Raw genomic sequence first — 27,284 nt, 5'->3', positions numbered from 1 at the left:
AAAGACAGGTCATCACTCACATATTTTCAAGTGAACTTTGAGCTTCTTGTTTAATGCTGGAAGAGAGCTGAACAACACTAGCATGCAATCACGTCCACGTTTTAACACTTATGCTGAGCAATCTTTATACAATTCAGATAACAATGTTAATTAAAAGAATTACAGATCATAAGTGATCTCTAGGCAGCAATCTGCCATGGTGACATGTTCCTAAAGCAATTGGAAAACACAAGCTGACTCACTGACTGAGAGTTCCCTGTGAGGATGAAAACAAACATCACTTCTATCTGCTTTGCTTCAGTCGAACTGAAATGCTTTAATTCTGACTTCACTGCGTGTTTCATTTCATAGTGTGCCCCAGCATAAAAACTCACTGAAAGCCAACTCAAGTGAAAAACAAAAACGCTTCCTTCTCCAGATACCCACCGTGGCATTTCAGACTGGGTCAGAGGATGCACACACCCCCACAGTGTTGTCCCTGACCAAAATTCTGGGCCAATCCACAGCCTTTTTGTGACTCCTGTTTATCTATGTCTACTGCAGCCTGTCTTGCACCAGGCATTAGAAAGCACGCCAATACCCTCCCCTGTGCCCTCGAACATTGTGTCCCTGCCTGGTGCTTATCTGTGGGCTCTGGTGGGGGCCTTGGGCAGCCGGCTTGGTGCGGGGATGTGTCCCCACGGTCTGCATTGAGGGCATGGGCTGCCCGGTGCCTTTGATTTGCAGAGGGGCACCTTGGTGTTTGGGGGGGGCATCTTTTGTTTCTGCTCTGAGGTGAGCAGTGCTGAGGGCTGAACACTCTGGCGGAGGTCTGAACACCACAGATGAGGGCTGAATAAGAGGACTGAGGGCTGAACACCCTGACTGAGGGCTGAACACCACAGATGAGGTCTGAATACCAGGGCTGAGGGCTGAACACCCTGACTGGGGTCTGAACACCACAGATGAGGTCTGAATACCAGGGCTGAGGGCTGAACACCCTGACTGGGGTCTGAACACCACAGATGAGGTCTGAATACCAGGGCTGGGGGCTGAACACCCTGACTGGGGTCTGAACACCAGGGCTGAGGGCGCAACACTTCCCCATCGCTCAGCCTGCCCCCGCAGCAGCGTGCCACAGCGCCGGGGAAGGTGCTACGATTTCTGGGCGCAGACCCGGGGCTGGAGCACACAGCACGGTGGCCACCCCCCGGGGACCACCGGAGGCCACCCGGAGCCCCCGTGTCCCTGTCAGCGCCCCTCCACACGGCGCTCCCCGCGGCCCAGGGGCGGTGCGTTGCGGCGGGCGGGGCGGGAGGGCCGGGCCGGGCCGGGGGCGGTGGCAGGGGCCGGGGCTTGCCGGCTGGGCGGCCGGGCGAGGTTCCCGGGCCAGGTGCTCGGTCCAGCGGCCGGAGCTGGCTGCGGGGAGCCGAGCGGGGCCGGCATGGTGCGGCAGAAGAGCCTCCAGGAGCCGGCGGAGCCCGGCGGGGACGAGCGGGGGCCGGGGGTGGCCGGGGAGGTGCGGGTGTCCCGGCGGCGCTGGGCTGTGCTGCTGCTGTTCAGCAGCTATTCCCTGTGCAACGCCTTCCAGTGGATCCAGTACGGCAGCATCAGCAACGTCTTCATGCGCTTCTACGGCGTCAGCGCCTTCGCCATCGACTGGCTGTCCATGAGCTACATGCTCACCTACATCCCGCTGCTCTTCCCCGTCGCCTGGCTGCTGGACAGGAGGGGTCTGCGCCTCATCGCCCTCACCGGCTCGGCCCTCAACGCCCTGGGCGCCTGGGTGAAGCTGGGCAGCCTGCGGCCGCCCCTCTTCCCCGTCACGGTGCTGGGGCAGGTCATCTGCTCCCTGGCGCAGGTCTTCATCCTGGGCATGCCCTCGTGCATCGCCTCCGTCTGGTTCGGCTCGCGCGAGGTCTCCACCGCCTGCTCCATCGCTGTCTTCGGGAACCAGGTACGGGGCGGGTGCTGCCCAGGTGGGGCTGGGTGAGGCCTGGAGGGGTCCAGGGAGTGCCAACGGGGCAGAGCGACAAGCTGAGGAGGAGATACACAGAGCCTCGGTGTGCTCCCTCCTGGAGGGATGGAGCCAGGGGAAGAGGCAACTGGACAAAGCTCCCCTCGGAGCCTGTATGGGGAGGGACACAGCTTGAATTTGGCTGTGGGGTGGATGCGGTGGCCAAGGTGAGTGGGATCTGGGTCTACGAAGTTGGAGGCGGTACAAGGTCTGGCATCAAGCAGTGCTGGGCCTTGAAGTCTTCCCCGTTTCCCTCCTGCTCCCCTCTCTGTGAGCCTCTGTGCCAGCGGTGTGGTCAGATAGCACCAGGGATGGAGTGGAGAGGGAAGCGTGGTGCTGAGAAACATGCCTTCAGCTGAGTGTCTGGCAAATCTCAGGGCTGTGGTTGCATTGGGATTTGACACGGCAATATCCTACTCCTGCCGACTACTAGATGGGGCGAAGGAGAATAGCTGCCGCCTCCTTGTGACTGGGCCCAGGGGAAAAGGCCTTTAACCAACTTCTCTCCCTTAAAAGTAAGGCACGGAGTCTCCACAGTTGTTGTGAAATGAAGCGAATCTTCCACCAGGCTAGGAGGACGTAAGGCCTCTGAGCACACTTGTATAAAGGCAGGTCAGGGAGGCCAGTGGCTCACGCTTGCTCAAGCTGTAACATGCTTTTCTGGTAGCTAGCTGGTGCTTGGAGGAGATAATTTTTTCACAGTTTTGAAAGGATCAGGGAAATGACTTGCTGACCCTTGCATTGGAACACCCACTGATCCCTGCTGCTTGAAGCAGATAGACTAATGCTGATGCAGCACAGAAGTGAGGCCAGCTCTGTGACATTGGCATGAGGAAGAGGGAAGTAGTCTGGCATTAGCAGCTTAGCTAGACCCGTGCCTCCAACTTCCAACACTTGATGTAATCCCTTCCACGTGACTGCACACTTCCCTCAGCTGACTCTGGTTTGGGCTGTGGGTGGACACCATTCAGATTTTGGTGTTTTTTGCCGTTTGGGTAGTTTGTAAAGCATGGTTCTTCCTACAGCATACAAAATTATCAGCAAGATCTGAGGTCTCCTTTCCCCTAGATCCTGCCTTTCTGTACTGATTGAAATATTGCTGTAGCAAAAAGAGGTGAATGCTCGGAGATAACATTTGAGGAACTGATGTTTGTGGAACTGTGTTAGGCAGACTCTGGCTTACAGCTTTTGGAAAGAGAAATCATGCTCACCTTTCTCTGAGTGAATCTAAACTTTCCTCTTTCACTTTCCTCTTTCCACCCAAGCTAGTGGGCTGTTTTTTATGTGTTTTAAATGAATCTTTAGAGTGGAAGGCATTTAACTTGGCATGAACACTGCTGATTTAGGAGTAAATAAGTAACTGAGCATTTCACTGTCAGACTTTTCCTTTTTTTTATTCAGGTGGAATTACTCAATAGTGTGCATAAGAAATCCAAACAATGAGGTGTTCAGCCTGTGCTATGTGCGTAGGTAGTATCTTCATCGCCCTGAAAGGGGTGGGTTAGTCTAACAATTGTGAAAGGCAAACTTTGGTTAGACATTTGGTTCTCCACACTGCTCTGGGGGTTGAACTGACATTGCAGTTAGGCCACGGGTCAGTATATAACCCTTGCTTTGTAAGCCCAGACTTTCCTTTTAGAGAATCAGGGAGACAAGAAATGGCAATGACTAAAGGCAGGGTGTACTCCATAGCAAAGACCTATTCATTTCATTCCCTTAATCAAGGGTTCTGATGTGCATAATTACAGTGAGTTAAAAGTAGCTATTTTGCTTAGCAGTGAGGTTGACCAGGGGGAAGAAATAGAAGCTTCCCTTTTTTTCCTGAGTCTGTAGTTAAAGAGTATGTTTTAGGGAGTGACAGTGAAGGGCACAGTATGGTGGGTTTGTAATTTCAGTATGGCAAATTATACCCTCTGCTCATTCATTCACAACTGTGTGGTTTTCTTTTCAGAGCCGTGTTACTTCATTACAGTCCAAGTTAAAGATCCACAAGGTAGACATCTCTGACATGCTTATTTATCAAGTGCCAAGCACTAAGATCCCTATCTGGCAGAAGTACCAGCAGCTACAGGGGTGAGCAGAGCAGTTTGACTGCCTCTTTGTTTGATACACCTGCATCTTTATGGTCCTGTCCACCTTAAACTGCACTCAGCAGTGCTGTCCTGAGGGGAGCCCTGCTGCTCTGCTCATCCATGACTTCTGGGCTGATGTCTGCTCAGGACACGGCAACTGCTTGCTGTGTGACAGTAACCTTCGGGTTCAAGCTCAGCTCTCAATAGTAAATTATTGAAATGCCAGGTGGTGTGTTAAATATCTTTAAAAAAAATAAATAAAAATCCTCTTAGATAATATCAGATTCTCCTCACGCTTTTCTGGTCATGGTGTGTTGGCTGTGGTATCACAGTGCAAAGAAGAATTAGAGCACTCTCACAGTCTCTTTATTTACCCATTTCTCGTATACATTACATTGTACTTCTTCCTATTTTAACAGAGAAATGCACTAGTTGTTGCATTCTTTTTCCTTGTCCATGCACGTTTGTATATGGGTTGGTATAGAATGGGATTTATTTGTAAATTGGATACTTTGACACGAGATCGTTAATGTTATTCAAATATTACTATCAGCTTATTGATTTAAAAGACCAAGAAAATCTACATTGGCATCTTTCTTCAGGCTGAAGTTCTAGGATAAGGAAATAGAAGTGATGCCTTTCAGCTGTGTTTTAATTTGTGAGGAACTTGACTGATAAGCATCAGAAATGCAGCCGTGAGTGGCAATGGGTCTTCTACGTCATCAGCAGTGTCACCTGTGGAGGAATGTGGTGCTGGATGTCTGCATTAGTCCTGTGCACGAAGGTTGGGTGGGAGAGAGTGGTATGCATCAGGGCTGTGCTGCTTCCAATTCTTGTGACTATTTGAGATACATGAGCTGGAGCCAGCTGGTCAGGTACTGCAATTCCTCAGCGCTCTGCATCAGTTCCTGTGGCATGTGCTGGACTACCATGCTTGGGCAACGCTTGTTCAGGCCTGTTGGCGTTAAGAGCACTGTGTTAACCGTGTTGTGCTGGAGCAATGAAAGACATTTGTGTTTGTGACTTTGTATTGCTCTGCCACCAGCATATTTTTTTTTTTGTTTGTGTTGATTTTGACTAAAACAACCTTTTTCCTGGTTCTCTCCATTCTGACTGAGGGACTTGGGGTAAGGATTCAGGCTGTTGGATGATTTTTCTGCTGTAATTTTGATGCTTCATTTTTTAGCAGGAGTTGATAGAAGTTATTGATAGACTAGGAGGAAAGAAAACTTCAATTTTATGCTTGTCTCTGCCCGTTGGGTTGAAAAATGATGCAACAGTTTACTAATCTCCGGGTGGGGTCTGCCCTTGTTCAGATGGAGCTGGGATGCCTCTGTGACTTAGGTGATTTAGGACTTCTGTTAAAGAAACAGCCTGAGGCAGAGATTTTAGGTGCTATCTGCATAGTGCTGGGAGCGTTAGTCTAGCAGTAATGAGGTGATGGCTTTTGAAGTGAGTAAAGCAGATGATAAAGCATGAATGAAATGTTCTCTCTCTTCTGGTAGGCTCTTTTCTTGTGTTTTGAAATGAGGGAAAGAATCTGCAGGAGGTGGTGTGGGGTGAGTGTCTGGGAGTAATCAGGTCTGCGACATCTGAGTGGCCATTGCTTTTGTGCTGTTTGCCTCCTCGCTAACCCTCTTCTGTGCTGTTTGCCCTTCAGGTAAGGCAGCCTCTGAAAGCCCAAGAAGCGTGGAAATGGAGCATGTCCAGTGGGATTCATCTCTTCAAGCAGACTTCTTTCTAGAGCTCATTTGCTCTTCCCTCCCTGCTGAGGGGCTCCCCATCTCTTCTGATGAGATCTGATCCCTGTTAGGTATAGGGACGGGGGTAGTCAGCCTCACGTGCCTCCGTAGTCTGGCCCTACGTCTCCTGGGGTTTTAGCTCTTAGGACAGAGAAGATTTTACTGAGGAGCCAGTAGTGGCAATAGTTAGAGGTGATATTTTCCAGCCCTGGCTCCTTTCCCTTCCTGCAAAGCAGGGCAGGGTGGATTGGGCCATGGAGATCACAAGGAGCACTTATGTGGGCAGCTCCCCGAGATCCTGGATGTGGCTCAGTGTGGCAGAGTGTGCTGACCAAACGGCGACGTGGCTATCCCAGGAATGCCTGAGCTTCTATAAAGGGCACAGGAACCTGAAATTATCTTTCTGCTCATTTCATCTGGTGCTCCCTCCCCAGCCACATGCCAAAAGCAGCTCACCCTTTTCCCTCACAGAAGGGGACAACTTTTGGGTTTTGCTGAGTTGAACTAGCATGGGAGTTAAATGAATGACAGCAGTGTTTTTGCTGGGAGGGGCTGCCCTATGGCACCCTGAGTACTTGCCCTGCAGGATCCCTGGAGGCTGGCTCTGTTATGTGACTGTAATAGGTCCTTGACCCAAGTGTCATCCCGGCTGAGTACTTCAGCAGCTGCTGAGGTGGCTGTTGGAGCCGAAACCCCTCTTCTGCTTTACTGTCTCTTATCTGCTGCTGCTGTTTTGCTGCGTTGCATTTCTTCCCCAGTAAACCGGGCGAAGGTGTGTTCGGTGCTGAGAGGCCCCAGATGACTTGCCTGGAGAAGTGGCCTTCGTTATCTGGCATTGTATCGCGTTAAACAGTATGAGGAGATGATGCCACAGAAGAAGTATGATGAGGAAGGAGTTTACTTTGCTTCCGGAAGAGCTTTGGTTGTGCAAGTGCAGTTTGAAGAAATAACTTCTCTCTCTTATCAGTGTGAATGGATTTAAAAAAAAAAAAACAAAACAGCTTAAGCTCTATCTTATCTCTTTGTGAGGGCTGGATTACATTTTTTCCTCTTGCCACTTGGGTCCTTTCTGCTTCTTAAAACACTGCAGAAAAGGTGACTAAACTGTGGTATGCAAACATTTAAGTACATTGACCTCAACGGGCCTGGATTTCAGTGGGCCCTTATGCCACTGACAGAAATACTGAAATCCATGGAAGAAGCATATTCTGGGCAGCAATGCAAATAAAAATATACTGGGTAGCTAGTGGCAGCTGCTGCTTTGCACAGATCTGCTGTGTATATTTGGTTCTACTGTAGTCCTTTTGCACAAAGGCAGCTGGGACCTGTGCTAATAGCAAGGGGCTGGGAAGCTGGTGTGCAGTAGGAGTCACAGGGTGTGGAAGGGGGTGGCTGTCTGCTCCCTGTAGGTTATGACCCTGTAATTCCCTTATCACAAAGGTGAAATATCGTGGTTACAGCATGGGAGACACCTGTAGTTAAAAAAGGAGGAAATGCTACAGGGCAGAGCTGTGACACATGGACGTGAGTAACAGGAGAAGCTGTGGTGCCCAGGACTTTGGAACATGTGCCTCTTCCGAGGGGTTCCCAGGGTGAGTGAATGTAGTGAAGATCCCGGTCCGATGAGTTTTATTGCCTTGGCAGAACGGTCCGGTGTCTGTACCGAGCGGGGGTCAAAGTCCCCCTCCCATATGTGTGAGAGCAATGTATGGGAAGGGGAGCCCTTCTGTTCGCTTTCCTAAGGGTAATCCTGCCGTGACAAGACGTGGTGTCCAGATCCAGCAGACTGTGCTGCTTCTTCCTCCTCTTGCCAGTTAAATATGTGTCCTTTTGCCACTACCAGTTAGATTCTGCACTGGTTGGTACCAGAAGATCGCTAACGTGGGTTGTGCAGCATCCTGACCTGGTCTCACCTCTTACTGGACTCCGTAAAACGATTCAAGTGTCACTTGTTTTCTTCCAAGCATGATACTGCTCTTGGCTTTCTAGAGGATTCCTCATCTCCTTGGTCGCTGTGGATGTCGAGGATTAGAAGGGTAGAACAGCTCCAGTGGTGTGTTGACAAAGGCAACAGGCTCTCTTTGCTGAAAGCAGGTGAAGCCCTTGGTTATTTTTTTCACCATGAAACAATTCTTTGGAAAGGTGCAGTGCACAAGTGCATGAGGACATGGGAGCATCTGGCCTAGGTCAGGCAGCTCTGGGGCAATCAGTGGTCCCTGGTAAGTGCTAAGGAAAAGAGAGAGGAGGATTTGCTCTGTTTTCACTAACTCAAAAAAAAGTCTCAGTTTGGGAAAGTGCCTTCCCGCATTCCTGATTTGAGTGTTTTGGTAAGGGACCAGAGTTAATGGTTTGGTGTGTTTGTGTCTGAGTAGCATGGGTTTTCTGTTGTCTCGTTCTTCTCAATGTTTGGATGAATCCCATCTGGTCCTGACACCTCATAGAACAAACTGACTGCAATAAATTGAATAAAGCCTTCCACTGATAGCACTTCAGACTTTTTGCCGTATAAAGAGGTTCTATCGAGGTGGAAGCTTCCCCAAAAAATCACGTAGTGAGTGCTGATGCAAGAGTTCATCTAGTTCTCCCTGTCTCAGATGTTTTCCTTCCATGGTGATCATCTTTTGGCTGTCCAGACTTCCTGGCAGGCTTCCTGATTGTGCAGCGTATGAAGATTTTAATTAGTTTGTCAAGCTGTTCCTCAGCCTTTTTTGGCCTAATTATGGCTTGACTTTAGTTTGGTCCAGCTTGCTGTCTCCTCTTTTTCTTGCTTGAAGAAATGAAGCACAGATTTTGAGGTGTGTGGTGTTCTTTTTTTCCTTCTTTGCTCTTTAACCGTGATTGCTTTTATTTCTCCTGTTCTAGAAGTGTTGATAACGTTCTGTACGCTTACTCTGAGCCCCTGATGTGGTGTCTCAGTGTCTCTGTGCAGTCTCAATGCCACCTGCAAGCGGTTAGTTCCTTTGTCTTTTGAATTGCCTTTCAAGAAGCTTTCATTTTAGACAGTTCCCTCTTGCAAGTTAAAATTGCTGTGGTGGTTTGGAGCTGTTTCCACCCCCCAGCTCATGGCTGCAAGGAAGCTGAAGGTGAGTGCAGTGCAGAACTGTCTGCTAATATTGGTTGTGGGCACGCTGTGCTGCCCTAGGCCTGAATCATGAATTGTGCCTCTCAGAGGCTGTCTTCACAAGAGGGTATTTATGGAACCTAAAAACGCAGCCTCTGCACCATCCCTGTCATGACACTTACGTAACCTGCAAGGGCATTGTCACAATTTCTCTGTGTTGTGTTTTTTTGCCTTTGCAATATGTCTTTTTCTGCCTTTTAACACTTCAATCGACCTTCCTGGTGTGGTGGTCTCTTCTGTCAATGTTCCTGCTTGCTTGGGGATTTTATTGGGCTTCTGTATTCCTGTTGCTGACTCTTAGTTTTCTTTAAGGTGGAGACCCGCTCCTCCATCAATCGTTCATTTACAGTTTCTATGCTGATTCTGCACTGATTATCATCCTTTGGCAGACTCTTGGTATACAGTCAGATAAATCAGACATCCCATTGTCCGTTTCAAGACCTTGGGTACATGTATACCATCGTACTTGCCACTTGCTCTCAATTTTATCAACTGTTTTGGTGGATGGTTGAATATGAAGTCAGTGTTGGGACTGCACCTTGACAAAATTCAGGTAGGAAATAGATTCTTTCCGTTGTTTGTTTCTCAGCCTTTGGACTCTGCTGTGGTTGTAGACCTCCCTGTTATTCTGTTCAAATCACCCCAAAGCCGTAAAAGGAAGTGCCAGCAGGCTGCTTCCTGCAGGGAGATTCATGAGGATCAGGACAGTGCTGTGCATTTTATGGGTGTGGGGATGCTCTTGTGTTGGAAGACTAAGGAAATGCTGAATTTTGGGAGTGAGACCCTATTTGTATAGGTCTTGGAGACCTTGCACAAAGGTTGGAGATGCTAGTTTGTGCCCTGGTGAGAAAGACTGCACTATGAGCCCTAATGGCTCTGAGAGGGGTAGCACAGAGCATTGCAGAGCCAGCTTTGGTTTCCCAGACCTGATGTGGGAACTATGGAGAAGGGAGAAAAATTGTTTCTCTGCTGTGAAGGAATGTTTAAATTTTCTTGCTGATGGGTTACGCTGTTGTTTGTTGGGTTGGTGGTGACAGGGGTACTGGCCTGCTGAGAACCAAACTGAAAATCTCTGTGGAAGGTGAAGTAGGTGCGGTGTAATACTCATCATGATGTAGAGAACTTGTCTTTGTTGCTAAAAGTGCAATGAATAATCCAGGGTATCCCCTGGGAAATCTTCAGTTTTAGCCAAGTCATGGGATCTCCTCTTCATAGGATTAATAATGTCAGTGACCCTGAAATATAAAATGTTTCCTAGTGCTATGCTGGCATTTTTTTTTTCCCCTCTACCTTCTATTTTTCTCACAGGTTTAAGAAACTCCAAGTGGACAACCGTTACCTTATCTGGAAGGGGAACAGTGAGGACGAGCATCCTTTCGTGGTTAGGAAAAATTGTTCAGGTCTTCTGAAAAGCCAACAGAAGTATCCAGGAGAGCTGAGTAAGCCCTTTTTGATAGGCGGTGGCTATAGGACTTCTCAGAAATGGATTTACGAATGATGTGCAGAACAGATTCTCAATATCCTTTTTCAGGTAGAAGAGGATAGAGGGAGACCTGAAAAGAGTGAATCTTGACTGTGGCCCCAGAGAAACCTCCCTTCTTCCTCTGCATGTTTTGCCGTGGGTCAGCAACTCATGTGAGCATCATGTGATTGTTGCAGCAGCAGCTAGCACAGGAATCCAGCCTGGTTCTTCCAGGAATGAAAGGGCAGTAAGGCAAGGCAGCAGTTTCCAGGAAGCAGTTTATAGACCTCATTTGGTAAAAGGTGGAGAAGCCCACGTGGAACCCAGTAGGTGAGGGCTGGGAGGGCTCCAGTCTCCTCTGGAAAGGAGCAGTGTTGAAAGTTGTTTCCTTGAAGCTTGAACTTCAGGGAATGCTGAGAAGCCTAGGGTGGCTGCAGTACTGAAGCATGGCTGTGTCCCGGGCTGGGCAGGCCTGCTGGAGCAGCAGGACTGCACTCTGGCCAAAATAAACTTGCTGCAGAGACAAACAGGCTTCTGCCCTCTGGATGTGCTCTGGCTTCAGTGTAAGTGCCTTTTCTGTGAAGCTACAGGCTTGATTGCCTTGTACAGAGAACAGGGAAGCATGCAATTTAACAAAAGATTGGGGCTTGAAGCCCCTAAGCCAACTGATGATCAAGCTCACGGGTAGTCAGCGAGTCTCCCGTGTCAGCAGCCAGCATGGGTTGGGAGAGCAGTTCTGAGCAGCTGTAACAGCCAGGGGACAGGCTGTGTCTGGACAAAGCTGAGCTCTGGCAAGTTCAGTCCTGTGTCGGAGGCTGCCTGTGCTGCGTGGGTGTTGGGAAGGCTTGCCTTTGCTACTGGTGGTATCTGGACTTGTCTCAAACTCCTCCAGTCCTTGGCTTACTATCTGGGGACATCCCAGTTTGCGTTTCACTTCACTGTGCTTAATGAACCCCTGAATGTTCTCGCTGCAGAAAATGGCCTGTACCGGCGTGGCACGTTTGTAGTCTCTTGGTGACTCTTCCCACCAGGTCCTGGGATGCCCCGGTGCTGGGAATGAACTCAGCACAGACGTCTGCTGCAATCTGGACCTCGGTATTGCAGCCTCCCAGTGGAGGAGGACACAGTTTGACACAAAGTTTGGTCAGATGCTGTTGAAAGTTACATGTCTTTAAGCTAAATGCTGTCTCTGAGTCTAGCAGGCAGCTCTGTTTGATCTATAAGCGTTCTCCCCGTCTCAAAGATCCACCAGCTGGATGGAGGAGGAGGAGGGCTTGTGGGGAGTTTGCTAGAGAGCACAAGCCCATTCTTGTCCCAGCCAGCAGTTGTGGCACCTAGGATGTGTTTGTTCTGTGGCCTTGATCCTGGCCAGTACAGTGGCTCTCCCAAAATGAGTCTGTCATCGTCCACGAAACATGGAGGTGTGATGGCAAAAGCATGCAGAAAGTGCAAGGAGTTTTTGCTAGAGGGCAGGGCAGGAGACCTGTCTGAGCCTGGGACAGGGACAGGGCTCAGGGTTGTTCTGCTCTGTTCTGCCATGCTTGGCAGTGACGTGGGCACCACATTCCTCAGTTTTCTTGATCCTTGCTTTCCTTGCCTGCAGAGTAAAACCAGTTACGTGAACTGATGCTCTCCAGGGACTCTGAAGACATTGCTCACCGGATCCTTCTGTTGGGCAGCATTATTGTGGGGCAACAGATCTTCGTTTTGCTCATGGATTCCTATCTGGTGTTTCCCATGAGGAAATGGTACATGCAACGGGCTTAGTTTGAATATATTCTGGTTTCCATGCTTTGCATATTACCTCCTGTCAGCGTGAGGATGAGGGCAGTGGCTGTAGAGAGGCTGCACTGGTGTAGCATGAGTAATTTTTTTTATACTGCTGGTCTGTATTGGTTCAGTTAGCACTGTACCAGTAATGTGAGTGCTTTTCTACCTCCCAGCTAATGGTACAGCCTGCAAAGGAGATTGGAAATCTTTGTTTCAAGCAGGGATGAGGATGGCTGCATGGCCACCTGCTGTCTCTTTTTTTGTGTCTTCTCAGTCCTTGAATCTGTTATAGGCTCTTCTGTGTGCCTTGTTACTGTCTCCAACACCATGTGTAGGATGAAACCAGGAAATGGGAGAGGAAAAAAAGTGTTACTAAACAAAAAAATGTGTTTGCCCTGTATAGAGTTAAGTGTGCAGAACCTCTCTGAGAGCAAGCAGGAGCTGAGCTCGTGTATGGCTCTTTTCCTGATGTCTGAGAGCTTGCAAGTGCTGAGGAGGGCCAGAGGAGGAGGTAAATACACTCCTTGGGAACTAGATGGTGATTGTAATGTGGCTGTAAAGGGAAACAAACACAGGGGAGGGGGGAAAAAAGGCAGGGGGGGAGCTTTTGTATGCCTCCTCTTGTCTTTAGAGTACTCCAAATGTGCACTTTGGCTTCAACTTCATGAAGAGAGTGCTCCCAGGCATCAAAGCAGCTATTTCTCCTCTTTTGAGGGCTGGCACTGAAGGTGTGTGCCATTTAGTGCTGCTTGTCGTCGTGGCAAAATCTGCTCTGCTGCAGCTCCTTGCTGCTCTCCTGGAGGAAACAGCTGTTGAGTGAAGACCCCCAGTGTCCTCACCGAAGCGTGCGCTGTCGTGGCAGGAGCTCCTCGGCTGGACGTGCGGGGCTCTCAGCACAGCAGAGGCCACAGCTGCAGGGTGTCTTCTTGCAGCCCTTCAGAGCCAAGTGTTTCAGCTGGTCAGTTGCCAAGCCCCATCGCGCAACCTCGACATCTATGATGTGTGCTGTCAGCACTTCCTTCGCTCTCAATCTTTGTCTTTTTCTAGGTTCTCCTGGTGCAGTGGGAAAGGCGTGAGTGGTAGCAGGGTGAGCCTTGTCTCGGGAGGGAGCTCCCTCAAAACCAGCGTCATAAAACGGCCGAGGCAGATTGATATCTTACTCATCACGAGTGGGCAGGGTTCTGCCTTGCATCACCCCTTGCGCTTGTCTGGCCTGAAGGCAAATAGGTTCAATTCATTAACCCAGTAGAGAACTGTGGTGTTTTTTGACGGTGTTGTTTTCTGCTGTTTTTCATGCGCCAAGTCAGCTGAGCAGGTGATCAGGTCAGCACCAGCGTGGGCGCAAAATAAGGAGCGGGATGTGTATGTGCAGGGCAAAGTGTGGGTGTGGGAGGACAGGGGAAGAACTCCACTTTGGTGGAGGCAGGTATTAATCCTACTCAATTCTGCTCTAAAACCTTGCCTTGAATATCCTTATAGTACTAAGTTCAGTGAGGGGGACCTCTCGTGGCCTAGTTACGGTGGGTAGCTGGCTTCTATCTTTCAATTATTAGGTGGTGAAGGGGATTTTCTCCTCGTAGGGGAAGCTGGAGGAGGCCAAGTTGAGGTCTTACTGTGTGCGGGAGGATTGCGTCAAAGGGCTGAGCTCGTGGCGGTGTCGTGGTTCCATGTCACACCTGTGTCTCCTCTCTCTCTCCTGCTCAGCTTGGCATTGCTCTGGGCTTTCTGGTCCCTCCTGTGCTGGTTCCTAATGTGGAAAATGTGGAGAAGCTGGCCTACCACATAAGCATCATGTTCTTCATGACAGCAGGCGTGGCAACAGCCCTCTTCATCCTGGTCGTCATAGGTAAGGAGGTGGGAAGCGTGTGTGTGAAACCAAGTGAACTGAGATCAGCCTGAGTGTGAGGGGCCCCGTGGGGTTGTGAGTGAGCCTGCCAAACTGTTCATTTCAGCCTTTGATTGCTCACAATAAAACTCTGGTGTGTATAAGTTCTTTAAAAGCCAGTCTTAAAAATACTGCAAGGTCCTCATCCTTCTTGCCTGCAAACAGGGTGCTTGGGGCTGATTACTTCTTAAGGGTATGGAGGAGGAGGTAGATTGTCTTGCCTCACAAGAACATGCTGTTCCCAGGAAGGGGAAAAAAAGGTAACCAGTTACGAGCAGGGTGAAGAAAGCATTACAGGCAGTAGACTTCGTGGACTCCTCTTGCCAGCTTGTTCATGTTGCCTGATCACTGAGTCAGATGTAGACTTTAATGATTCACAGGTGGGGGATAGACAAAGTACAACAGTGACTGTGCTGCCCCTAATACAGCAGTGGATCACCTGCAACTGGGATTCCTGGGTGCTGCTTTAGTGCGAGTTAGAGACAGCAGACAGCACGCCCAGACTGAGAAGGGTCAGGCCTGAAGGTTTCCCCCCTGGCAGGAGCTGTTACTGGGGAGACTCTGTCTTCTCCTGTTCCTGGTTAACTTTGTGCACAGAGATCAAAGCTTAAGGATGATGATGTGTTTTATACACTTTTACTAGCCCCTGTGGTGTCCCTTGAACAGCTCAAACCTCAGCGTGTGCCCAGGCTCCCCAATTACACTGTTACAAACAGGTCTGCCTTGTGTCTGGTTTCAGTCTTCAAGGAGAAGCCCCCATACCCTCCGAGCCAAGCTCAGGCCCTGATCCAGTCGCGACCGACAGTGGAATATTCCTACGTGCAATCAATCCTTCGTCTGCTCCGCAACACCAGCTTTGTGCTGCTTATGGTCACGTACGGTAAGGTCTGGCTGTTCTGGGCAGCCATCACTGCTGGACGTGCTTAGCTTCTCCCTCCTTCTCTGTGCTGTGCCAGGGCAGTAACTGGCCTGAGCTGTGGTAGGGGACTGTAAGGATAGCTGTGCTGCCACACACCAGGGTCCTTCTAGCTCCCTCCAGCAGTGGTTACAAGGAAATACCTAGAGGACAGAGGTCAATGCGTCCCACTAGATATTTTTTTTTTTCCCAGCCTCTGACCACTTCCTGTTCAGGGGATTTTTTTTCCCCATAGTTGGTTAATAGCTTGACTAATCTAAGTGCTTGCCTAAGAAAGATACGGAGCTGTGTCTGAGTGCGATTTGCCGCACTGATGGCAAGTTACTTCCCAAGAAAAGTGTGTGCTGGCAGGCCTCCCAGCAGAGGTGATGTGGAGCATGTAGGTGTGCAGGCTGCACCGGCCTCTTTGGCAATCCCTACGAAGCAAATGAAAGGGGGGATTGGAGACCACGTACTTCTGCCATCTGTTCTTCCACGTTGGGCTTGCTTCTTCCCTTCAGCAGTGTTGCCCTATTTCTCTGAGGGGAGTTTGTGTTGAATCTGTTCCTGATGCTGAATTGTCGCATGGAGAAGCATTCTTCTCTTTAGCAGAGACAGTGGAGGCCACTGCAGCCTACGCCTGTATGATAGGATAGGATATACTTTAGGCAGCTGTTCTGCTGAGAGGTCTGTCCCCATTTCCCACCTGCTTGCTGCGGAAGCTCCTCAGGAGGAAAGATAAATAGTTGTTGAACTTCTGTGGTTCCCCTAGCAGCTGTGCCTAAAGGACTTTGAGTGATAAGTCAGGTTGGAGAGAGCGTGGTGGCTTTGTACCTTCTGGGAGTGCTGATGGGCTTTGGACCTGCTGAAATCTCTTCTCCCTTCTCTCTTCTCCTCCCTAGCAGTAGGCTTCTAGCAATGCCCCTCAGACCACCCTTGGGCTCCGCTGGTTTGCGTTGCAGCTGCTCCCCACTCTCCCTCCCTAGTGCCTGATGACCTCTGAGAAAGTAGAAAAGTGGAGATACGAAAAACTGTCATTGGCAGACTGGCTGTAAAAGCTGGATTGTGGCATCTGTTCATTCACATGCTTCAGGGAAAAGAAAGGGGAAAGCATTAATTCTAATAGGGATAATCAGGCCCTGGAGGAGAGAGGCAGACTCTCAGTACGAAGAACATGTTTAGAATCTGATCTCCGTGAGATAATTCCCTCCTGGCAGTCACAAATGATGTGGAAAGCATTCAGTGGGTCATAATCCTGTCTGCCTTCCAGTCGTCTGTGCATTTATTCTGCTCCTCCCTATGTCAGCCTCCTGTCAGACTCCAACTTGACTTTCAGGCTGCTGGCAGTGAAGATAAGGTGACTGCTACTCAGAGAGGGAACTAAGCAGTGAAACTTTTTTTTTTTTTTTTCTTTACTAGCCTGGCTTTAAAATGGGGACTGTTTTTCCTACTCAAGTCAAAAGTTATGTTGGACAGGATTTAAGACAGCTGCAGCCAAGTGAGTGCAACTGAATCATCTTCACTGTTTAACACAGATACCTGCAGCCTCTTGTAGCTTTTATATTAACATAGTGTGAGTTAGGGGTGAGAGTGGGATATCGCCTGCTGGTTCATCTCCCATGGCTGTAGAAAGATCGGGGGCCCTCACACGATGCCAGGTCAGAATAGGGCTGCAGATATCTGAGGTAAAGTGATATGACCAGCACCTGCCGACTCCTTTCCTGTGGGAAGATTTGCAGTGCTGGAGACATCGGTGGCACTGCATCTGTGTAGTGTGGGTGAATGTTTCTCAGGGAACCCTCAGCCTGCCTTTTCCCAAAGACTGTTGGCATTGCTTCAGTAAAGCTGAGGCATAACGCAGGGTGGGCATTAAGGGACTGTGAGTTCACTGGGTTGGGCTTTGCACTGAAGCCGTGTGTAGCTACGGAGTGGCAGCGGGAAGGAAAAGGGTGGGAAAGCCTGGGAAAGGCTTGTGAAGTGGGAGTGATGAGACAGCTCTGAAGAATCAGCCTTTGGAAAGGTGATGGGGCAGTGAGGAGAAGGCAGGGCAGCTGAGGAGATCTGCACAAGGAACCATTGTGCTGGAAGATGATGAAGGTGAAGAGGAGGAAGAGCAGTAGTCTGGCATGTAACTAAGCAGCGTAGTGCCTACAGGAGAATTGAGTTCTAGTCCAGGGCTTAATAAGGGCTCCTTTTGGAGCCTTGGGCAATAAGCTTCCCCTTTCTGGCCTCTGTAAAATAGAGGAGACACTGTGAGGTCTCAAATGTTGTTATGCAGCACATTACAAGCGAGCCATGGTAACTAACCAATGAATCAGGTGGGATTGGATCTTCAGATGTCTTTTTCTTAGCTTCTAGACCTGGTTTCCTTGTCTGCATGGGCAATTGGGAGCTGCCACTGGAAACATCCCTCGCCTGTTTTACAGGCATTCAAACAGCTGGCTGTAACTCACAGAGAAACTTCACCGAGCAACTGTGACATGTGAAAGGCGCACTTCATTTGCCAGCCTTCACAAATGCAAATCGGGCACATTGTCTCGATTCTTAGAATATTTTGTCTGACTCTGGTGCCAAGTGTTGCTGCCAACTCCGCAGCTCTTTCTACCCGGCTTGGGCGAAGGGGCCCTTCTTTGGGAAGCCACATACATCACCCAGCCTCTGCGGAGCTGGTGTCCTGACAGCATCAGCTGTCACGGTCTGGCTGTCCCTGGCTGTCCCCACCAGGTTGCTGTCCTCTTGGTTGGGTGGGAAACAGGGGCACACACATGACTGGTCTATGTTTATACCCAGCTTTGAGGTGAAGCAGTAGTGGGCAGAGGAACTGTGCTGGTCTGTGCTGAGAGGTGCTTTTGGAGCAGGGACCCCTGTTACAGGCAATCGGCTTACGGGATTACTTGCGTAAGGTTCTTCATCTCTTCTGTCCCATGAAGCTGTGGAGTTAGCTCTGCTGAATGCTGTTGAGGAGGGTGTGTGAAGGAAGCGTGGTCTCCCCTCCTGCTGTCATGTGGTGGCTCCTTGGAGCGCTTCAGGAGCTGTGGAGGGCAGTGGGCTCGCAGCCTCGCAGGGGAGGAGTGGGCTGGGCACAGCAGGATCACTCAGGGCTTCAGGGGTAGGGAAGCTGGAGTTGCAGCTCAGGATTTTGTTCCTTTTGTCAGAGCTCTGCCTGCTAGACTGCACTTCTGTATCGTGTATTGCCATGTTGCTGCTTTTAGCTGAGGCTGAAAGAGGAAAAGTAGGAAGTGGGAACTTGACATGTGTCTGGGCTGTCAGGATGGCAGACGTCTGAGCCAGAATTTTAAAACCCATGCCACCTTCTGGAGCCTAGAGATGTGTGAGCTGTGGTGGTGAAATGCGTCCCCATCCCTCCCCCTACCAGGATCACTGAAGCTTTGAAGAGAAACTAACTGCAGATGTAAATGACTTTCTGAGAAGAAAGTTGAGTCGACTGTTACAGACCTCATCCACCTGGGGAAGGTTTCTCAGTATCACCCAAGGTGAGAGTGGAGCCGTTGCAGTGCTGCCGCTCCAGTGCCCGTGTGGATATTCCACGTGGATATTTCCACAGGGGGGAAGGGGAGATTCTTGTTTTCTGTGACCTTCAGGAAGGCATTGAGCTCAGAGTTGCTTGAATGCTGAAACGGAGCGTCTGGATGGGGCTTGACCAGTATCTCCCCCAACGGTTTCCATTCTCACCTTGGGTGATACTGAGAAACCTTCACCAGGTGGCTGACGCCTGTAACAGTTAATCTAACTTCCCTTTCAGAAAGACAATTACTTTCACAGTTGTTTTTTATTTTTTTTTTCAGGCTTCAGTGATATCTTGTAAAAAATATAAGCCTGTTCCCATGCAGACACAAACGCCAGGTGCTTGGGGGAAGTGCTGTCTGTGCTTGGCCATCAGCTCTGCTCCCACTTGCCTCTGGGTATCTCTTGGCTTTGGGAGGCTGTTCTTTGCTGCCTGTCAGTAGGGAGAATGGTGTCAGGTGGTTCTTTGGGAAGGAAACCCCGCTGGTCAATGGCACTGGTGTTCACTGAATCCCAGGCCCTTTTTAGAGGTGTGATGCTGAGGTGGGTGCTTTGCCAGTGTCTTACTTTGGCTGGGGGGAGGAGAAAGCTCCACTGCTGAAGCTGCCTCTACCTATGCGGGGTGGGTTGAGACCCTACAAAAGACTTGCATGACCTTTCAGTACTAGAAATATGCACAGCCTTTCTACTTCTTCAGGTAAGAGCCATCCTGAAACTGGAGGGTGCTTCCTCCTGCATGCTGAGATCTAGTTGTCCTTGGTCTGCGTTGCAGCCAGTAACCTCTGTCCAGCCAGTCCAGCTGGCTCTCCTGATACTCTGCTGCCTTGTTAGAGGACACTGTCCCAAAGGTCTCGCTGCCCTTTCACAACCCAGCAGGAGAGTAGCCAACTGAACGTGCTGCGTTTTTATCCCCCCTCAGGTCTGAATACAGGTTGCTTCTACTCCCTGTCCACTCTGCTGAACCGCATGGTGATCCATCACTACCCAGTAAGTGCACCCAGTTCTCTTGGCCCTCTGATGCTTGCTGTTCTCCAGCCTGCCGTTGTCCACCTGGGCTAGCTGCCCTGTGGGAAATACAGCATTACAGTACTTCTGCCTGCCTCTGGCACAGCTTGGCGGGCTGGCTTGAGAGCATTGGTTCTTTCTGTTCTTTACAACACCTCGTGAAAAAGCAGGTGAGCTCTAGAAAAGACAACTCCTTTACACCCTAAGTGGATGTGAGTGTTTTCTTCGGGTCCCCCTGGCTGATCCAGCCCAATCCTGATGCCAGCAGGCATTGTAGGGTTTATGCTGACTCCCCTGAGAGTGCCTGTTGGCCAGTGCTCACCTTTTTGCTGGGCTGGTTCAGAGGGAAGTGCCTAGGCCCAAAAGGGTTCTTGCTTCTGGTTATCATGTTAACAGGAGACGTTTGTGGGACACTGACTTTGGTGTCTCTTCCTGTCCGGGTTCTCCACACCTCACTTGTTGTTGGCTGTGACTTGGCTCCTGCATTTGTGTGTGTCTTACCACAGGGGGAGGAGGTGAATGCTGGCAGGATCGGACTCACCCTTGTCCTGTCGGGGATGGCTGGGGCTCTGATCTCTGGCCTCTGGTTGGACAGAACCAAAACCTACAAGTAAGTCCCTTATTTGCCTTTGTGCCCCTAGTGAATCTGCTCTTCTCCCATTCCGTACAAGGAGCAACCCAGTGAAGCTGCAACTCAGCGGTCTAAGTACTGAATCGCTGGGAGAGGTTTGTAGGAAAAAAACCACAGTTCTTGAAAATCCAGTTAGTCTAAAGTGAAGTTTAGAGGAGCGTGTTCATTTGTGCTGGACCATACAGGGTCTGGTTCTAGTGCTCCCTAGGGAAGCACAGGGAGAGGATGAGATGGGCTGGCAGCTCCTTTGCCAGGGATGAGAGAGTTCTTGGCACAAGTGGAGTAATGACTGTACCAGACCATTTCTCTGCCCTTACAAACCAGCTTCTGTGAATCTTTGTCCTGCGTAATGAAAGACGCATTGAATCCAGTGCCCAGAGGCATTGTGCAAGTGTGCGCTGCTGGATTCAGGGCAGGGGCAAAGGGTGCTGGGGTTGTGGGTGGATGATTCTGGATTAGCTGCCTGGTGGGTTGGGAAAGCAGATCTGGCCAGCGTACCCTGCCATTTGCAGTTTGGGTGAAGCTGGCAAGCTGTGGGCTCGCAGCTTCTGAAGCAGCCTGCGGTCCTCGCTGTCAAGTACAGAGGCCAAAAGAGGACAGGAACTGGGCTCCTGTGACAAGAAAGACGTGAGGACTCCTGGGGGTGCTGGGGGGCAGGAGCAGCTGACTAATAGAGAGACCAGCAGGTTGCTCGCTGCCGTTTCTAGATGGTGTACCATTGATTATTTCTCGTTTGACAGGCCGAGGAAATGGAAACACAGATGTTGTGAGCTGCACTAGCGAACTGTGCGGTCTGACTTGGCTCTTTCCAGCCCGGGGCTAGTGGCAAGGTAGCCTCAGCTGGCACTGCTGGGGTGGATGATCCTCCTGACTCTCCCTAAATGGAGCTTGGCTGTAGCACAAATGTTGAGAAGCTCTGTGGCTTGCGAGGCAGAGACGGGACTTGCAATTTGGCAGCACAGGAGGAAAAAAATAAATCCGGGATTTGTTCCAATGTCCCTGCTTGGAGGGACCATGTAGGCGGGCAGAGCTGTCTGAGTGCAGAAAAATAGGCCTCTGCCACCCATGGATTTTATCCTACAGACTCGTAAGGGTATCTGAGGATAGATTTAGCCTTAGATGAGGAGGAACACTGCTAAGAACTTGCTCTCCACTGCAGCCCACTAAGTGGGATTTCTGTGGAATGAGCAAATTTTTTTTTCTGAATACTACGGAGTCTTTATTTAGCCTCATTTAAAAGTCTATTTAAAAAACTGTCAAGATGCCAGATGTTCTAGGTAGGTACCCTCCCCCTTCTCTCCGCTGCTCAAATAGTGTCAGGAATGAAATGGTAAGCACATGAAAATCAGGAAGGAAAGATGTCAAGTCCTTTTTTTAGTCAGCTTGGGGAGAGAGAGAGAGAGAGGGGAGCAAATCAATGGGATCCAGCTGTGATTGAGAGGAGCAGGGGGAGGTTAGTAACACAAGGCACTGCAGAGCACTATGTGGATGTTTGATCTTCACTGTCCCATCAGCAGTTCCTTGCAAGGGTGAAGCTGTGCTAAGTCCGGCTTCCCCCATCTGTTGTGCTCAGGCACCAAATGGCCTTGCATTCTTGCTTTTATTTGGCAGGCAAGTCCCTGCAGCAGCCCCAGAACTGTTCTTATTTTGGAATTACCAGGCACAGATTTGGCCCATGCAAATATGCAAGGGATGTGACGAGCGAGCCGGCCCAGAGCACGGGCTGCCTTTGGTGGATGTCTGGCTGAGAGCAGAGCACCTCCTTAAAAGAACATGTTCTGATGTTGGCTTAAACAGGGCTTCCCATACATCCTTCAGGTTCCTGGCCGAGAAAAGAGATGGGGTTCTGACACCTGGAGGCCGCTGGTTTGCTTTGGGTGCCTTGGTGTTTGCAGGGGAGCCTGGCTTAGAATCAGGGGTTTAGGGACTGGATTAATCAGTGCTTCTCTTTGACTTTTAAGGGCAGCGTTCATGTGGCCTCCAGGCTATTCCTTGTGTAGTGAACGTGCCTTCACCATATTATGCCATATTTCTTCTTATGTAAATATTTTACCACGGCTGTCCTCTTTTTCTTGTGCAAGGGTCACAAGTGTTATAAAACTAAATGCTGAAGGAGATGGTAAAAACAAACAAAAAAAGAACAGCAAAAATACCTCAAGCCAGCACTCTCCAATTCCTTCAATTTCCAGAATCTGATGCCTTAGTGTCTTTAATGGTGAGATCCTTATGGAAGTATGGGAACAAAGCCTTGTGCAGCCTGGCATATGTGCTGTGCTCATGGTAAAGCCTGCAGAGGCTGTCTGTCATCCCAGCCCATGCAGCAGAGAGCACTGGAGCTGCACAGAACTTCCCAGTGAGCAGCTAAAGCTGTACAGCAATCTGTGAGCCCACCTGCCCCTTGTTCATTTATTCTTTCAGGTGCTGTTTAATAAGCCTCTGATGTTCCTGCAGCTCAGATCCCTTGTGAATCTGGTCCTGCTCCTTTGGCTTTCTTTGTCTGTGTGTGACCTCATGAGACACAGCTGAGCTGGGCTGTGGCTATTCCTTGCTCGAGAGCTTCCTCTGGAGTTGGCTGAACAGCAGAGGTGGTGCTCTCCATTTCAGTCCTGTGTCCTGCTGGTTCTGACCCTGGTTGCCTTTCCTGCCCAGCATCTCTCTTTTCTCACAGTCCCTTGTCCAAGCTCTCTAGTCCACCTCTTAAGAAGGCTGGGGAATGTGGCCGCGGGGCAGGTAAGTGTCAGGACAGCATAGATTCACCAAAGCGATCAGCGTGTCAGCTCCTTCATGGATTTCCCTTTGCCACAGGAATGCAAAACCAGCTGGTGCTGCATGTTGGTGCCCTAAGCTTCCTTCTCACCCCCTTTGGCATGGAGATAGGTTAATCCCAGTTGTCCTAAGGTGATGTAGCAGGATGTGTAACTTCAGTGGGCAGCCTCTCAGGGGAGGCTGGCTGTACCTGTCCCAGCCAAGGATGATTTTCAGTCCCTGTGGGGCCACCACGGGCACAGATTGCTACAAATACCAAGATGCTCTGCAAATGTCCTCCATGAGTCTGTTTCTTCTTCACGGCTTTCTCTCTCCCATAAGATATTTATGGCTGTGATAAGAGGCTTATCAAGGAAAACAAGGCATTTGCCATGCCCTGGTGCCCCTAGGGTCACAGAGCATTCTCCTTGTCCTCTGCCCAGTGAATGTGGTGACAAGACCACTTCCTGAGCAAGCACCGTGTTGTCTTTCCCTGGGGATTCCTTTGTTTCCCTGTGCCCCATCTACTTATGTCTCAGCGAAGCCCTTTGCTCGTATGCAAAAATCTGGGCCTTGTGTAGACTGCCGAGCACTGAAGTCTCCTTTTTTGTCATCAGTGCTATACTCAGGGGAGTGTGGCCTTGCTGAAGTCCGATTTAGCAGAAGTCTGCCTGGGTGCTTGGGGCTGTTCCCTGCAGCAAGAGGTGCATTGGGGCTGTATGCTCAAGTCCCAGTTAGGGTGCTGAAGTCCCAGTTAGGGACTGTGGCAGGCAGGGACCTGCTCAGTGCAGAGATTCAGGGTCCTTCCTGGTGCGTGACTTCCACAGTACGCAAGCCTGGGGTCTTGTTCCTTCCTTAAATATTTGTCAGTTCCTTTTGTACTGCTGAAGCCTAATGAGTGGGGGAAACAGGTTAACGAGGAAAGCTTGTCTCCTTCAGCCAGCTAACATGTGGTAGGTGCAGTATCCATGACAAGATGGAAAAGCTTCCTCTGTTTGTTTTTTTTTTTTTTTTTTCCTATAATTCTGCGACTCCAGTGGAAAGCACCACGTGCTTTAACCCGCAAGAGCTGCTTGCTTCTCTGAGGCAGCCTCCTCTAGTTCTTAGTGAGGGATCGTGTGTTCTGGGAACTTCCTTCTTGCAGCTTGACTAATGACACAGCATCAATGCGAAACAAGGTCCTGACCACATCTGGTCACTAACTCGTTCATCCTCTTTGCCTGGAGATGAAGAACAAAGTGCAAATGTGGGCAACCGTCAAGAGTGTGAATCAGTTACAAACTGCACGCAGTGCCTGAGCCACGAGGCTGGGAAATTGGGTGAGATTTCATAGGACTAACCTGAGACCTCTGCACTGAGACCAAAACTAGTTGGGGTGGGTGCAAAATATTATCCAGGTGTCCCAGCTGTCCCTACTAGCAGAGATTAAGCTTTGTAGGTGCTTCTTGGAGGCCAATGCTGCTGAGCTGAGCATGTATTTTAGCACTGAATCCTGCATGGCTTGGAGACTCCTGCTTATGGAAGCCCCACCTGCTTTGGACTTGGTCTGTGCCGCACAATGAGCTGTAATTCTTGCCTTGAGCCTTGCAGTCAGCCCTCTTTTGACCAGGCTGCTGTCCCCTGTCAGACTGGGGACCTGAGCTTCTTGGCTGCCTCATAGGTGTGATGCCCGGACCCCACGCAGAGCTAACCCTCTGTGAGGTTGGGATATAAGAACTCCTAGGTCCTGTTTTTGCTTCTCCTGCTGTCTGTGCAGACCATGCTGAGCTCTGTAGCAGTCCAGTTCCTCTGTCTGTGGTAAGGATGTGAGAAAGCTGTGCAACTTTTTTTTTTTTTTTTTTTTTGTTACTGTGTGCTGCAAACTATATCAAGATCTGTGGGTGAAAAGAATAGTAGGATTTGATTAAATGAAACCCTGACTGTGCTTTTCCTTGCAGGCAGACAACGCTAGTGGTCTATATCATGTCTCTGGTGGGAATGATAGTCTACACTTTCACTCTGAGTCTAGGCCACCTCTGGGTGGTCTTTGTGACTGCAGGTGTGCTGGGGTAAGTTCATGTGCAGGCTGCTTTCCTCTGTGTGTAAGCTAATAGGATATGGCAGGGAGGCAGGAGTCATGATCCTGGAGGGGTTGGGAAGAACCATAGCGTGCTCCCCCATGGGATAAGGACAAAAAGATCTGTGCTTCCCATCACTCTCATGTGTTTTGTTACTCAGGGACATTAGCACAGCCTGCTTAGCTGCAGCTGCCTTAAATGTCCCAGGTAATCAAGGCAAAGTGTTTGGGAAGTGAATGGGATGTGGGTGCTGTAGGTGATGCTGTGCCCCAAGGCTGTGGGCAAAAGTATTTGTGGGTAGGAGGGGGACCTATGCCATGAAGAGGGACTCGGTTCTATGGGCTGTGGCAATAATAAGGAAAACATCCCGTGCAGTCAGTCAAGCATCCCAACAGGCATTTGGGCTGCATTGTGCCTCTTTGGTCTTCTTCCTAGCAGTTACTGAGTCACCTTTTCCATGTGTTCCTTTTCAGGTTTTTCATGACAGGGTACCTTCCCCTGGGCTTTGAGTTTGCTGCAGAGTTGACGTACCCAGAATCAGAGGGAACATCATCAGGGCTCCTTAATGTCTCAGCACAGGTAGGTGTTCTGTTTTTTTTTTCTTTTCTTGCCTCTTTAAAACCAGATATACCAAACTGTTGTTCCCATCCCTCACCCCCACTTCTTGTCCATGATTATTGTCTTGAACCGTGAATCCAAGCGCATCAGGATGTGGCTTTTCAATGACAGTCCTTGTGTCGTTTCTCTGTTCTGTTTCTGCTGAGGAGAATGTCCATCAGGATACCAGTCATCCTTGCCTTTTCCAACATTGCTCCTAATTGCCCAGGACCTGCCTCCTCTCCAGTGAGAGATGGGATTCCAGCATGAAGGGTCACCTGTCTTTCTCTTAGCTGTGAGGAGGTGCCCCTGGATGTGTTTATAACCAAAATTTAGCCTAGGTAGAGGCCAGACAAGCTGTCGGCCTATGCTCAGATACTGAGATGAAGCTGAGAAGCTGTTCAGGCTGCTTTATGATAACAGTACAGCTTGACCCTGCCTTTCCTTGTAGATCTTTGGTATTGCCTTCACCATCAGCCAAGGGCAGATCATGGATCGCTATGGGACGAAGGCAGGAAACCTCTTTCTTTGTTCCTTCCTGCTCCTGGGGACCATTATGACAGGTAATTAAAGCTCTCAGTGTTCTGCTGTGACTCTTCCCCTTGAGCATGGCATGTGAATTGAAGGGCTTTTGTGTGTAGTGGTGCCTTCAGGAAAGGGCAGGACCCACGGGGCAGCCCCATAGCAATGCTGTTGTGCTTTTTCAAGAATCTGGCCTACAAAGAAGATCAAAGGCTTCTTGCCCTGGCTGCTGGCTGGGGTCTCCAAGATGTGCCTTCTGCATGTTGCAGTAAGGAGTCTGCCCTGCCTGCTTCAGAATTGTCTTCCTCCTCCGGGAGAGTGATTTCCATTGCTTCTCATTATGCATTCTCCTCTGAGGCCTCTGCTGCCCCTTAGAGTCCTGGGGATATTGATTTGGGGTTTGTGTGGCAACTGAACTGCCTTTACATTTCTCTTCCTCTCTCTGTCCCAGCATTCATTAAGGCTGATCTCCGAAGACAGCAGGCCAATGTGGAAAGTGAACGTACAGTGAGTAAATCCCCTTCAATCCCTGTTGCACCCCTGCTGTTAGCTCAGGACAACTCCCAACCTCCCTCCCTTCTAGGAATGGGGCTGGCCCTTTCTGAGGTACAGCTGTAGCTGTGCTTCTCTTTTCTTATCCCACCACTTGCCCAGGCTATAGGGAAGCTCCTTGCTGGCATTTTCAGACAGGTGGCCGTAATCCCAGCTCTGCCAGCTGCTGGGAGCCTATATTTGCTTGCTTTAATGTCATGCAGTCTCTGTAGGCTCTGGTCCTCTGGGAATTTGCAGGGCTTCACACATGTTGGTAGTGGCTAGGAGAGATGTGGGGCAGTGCTGTGCTGGCCTCTCTTTAATAATGCACCGAGCCCTCCAGTGCTTTCCCCTTGTTCAGAGCTGGGTGACCATTCTTCCAGCTCCTTAGAGGGGCAGATTGTTCCTCTCATTTCCTGTCCTCAGCTACAAAGTGGAGTTCATTGCTTGGGACACAAGGAAACTGAGTAGCAAAGCCCAAGTTGGGGCTTGAGCAGCCTGCCTCCTCCTGCTTCGTGCAGTTCTATACACAGGGCTGCTCGTTCATGTGTGAGCACTAGAATTCAGGGTACCTATGGTGTGCTGTGCCATAAATGCAGCTGTTTGCATGTGGGAGAGGACCTCTAGTGAATGAACTGCAGTGGATATTCTCAAGTTCTCCCTGCAGGGAAAGAGAGGGGACGGGTGGCTTCTTGGGGCACTTCTTACTGCTCTGGGCTCCTCTTCTA

The 27,284-nt window shown here is 49.9% G+C and overlaps 1 protein-coding gene across 3 annotated transcripts in view; it reads left to right on the top strand.

The window, feature by feature from the left end:
- Positions 1-1,351: 1,351 nt before the first annotated feature.
- The window catches only part of FLVCR2 (FLVCR choline and putative heme transporter 2), a 33,676-nt gene continuing 7,743 nt past the window's right edge, over positions 1,352-27,284 (top strand). Inside the window, exons 1-9 of one of the 3 annotated variants that reach the window (XM_084519586.1) lie at positions 1,352-1,936; positions 13,868-14,009; positions 14,788-14,928; positions 19,388-19,455; positions 19,980-20,083; positions 24,787-24,897; positions 25,380-25,485; positions 25,955-26,066; positions 26,477-26,532. In XM_084519586.1, the coding sequence (XP_084375712.1) occupies positions 1,424-1,936; positions 13,868-14,009; positions 14,788-14,928; positions 19,388-19,455; positions 19,980-20,083; positions 24,787-24,897; positions 25,380-25,485; positions 25,955-26,066; positions 26,477-26,532 (1,353 nt within the window). In that variant the 5' untranslated portion in view covers positions 1,352-1,423. The remainder of the gene's footprint in view (positions 1,937-13,867; positions 14,010-14,787; positions 14,929-19,387; positions 19,456-19,979; positions 20,084-24,786; positions 24,898-25,379; positions 25,486-25,954; positions 26,067-26,476; positions 26,533-27,284) is intronic. The other 2 variants (XM_084519587.1, XM_084519588.1) reach the window with 2 other exon arrangements.

The sequence above is a fragment of the Aythya ferina genome, assembly GCF_964211825.1.
Source record: "Aythya ferina genome assembly, chromosome: 5".
NCBI classification, from domain to species: domain Eukaryota; kingdom Metazoa; phylum Chordata; class Aves; order Anseriformes; family Anatidae; genus Aythya; species Aythya ferina.
This window is presented reverse-complemented; position numbering and strand designations above follow the sequence as displayed.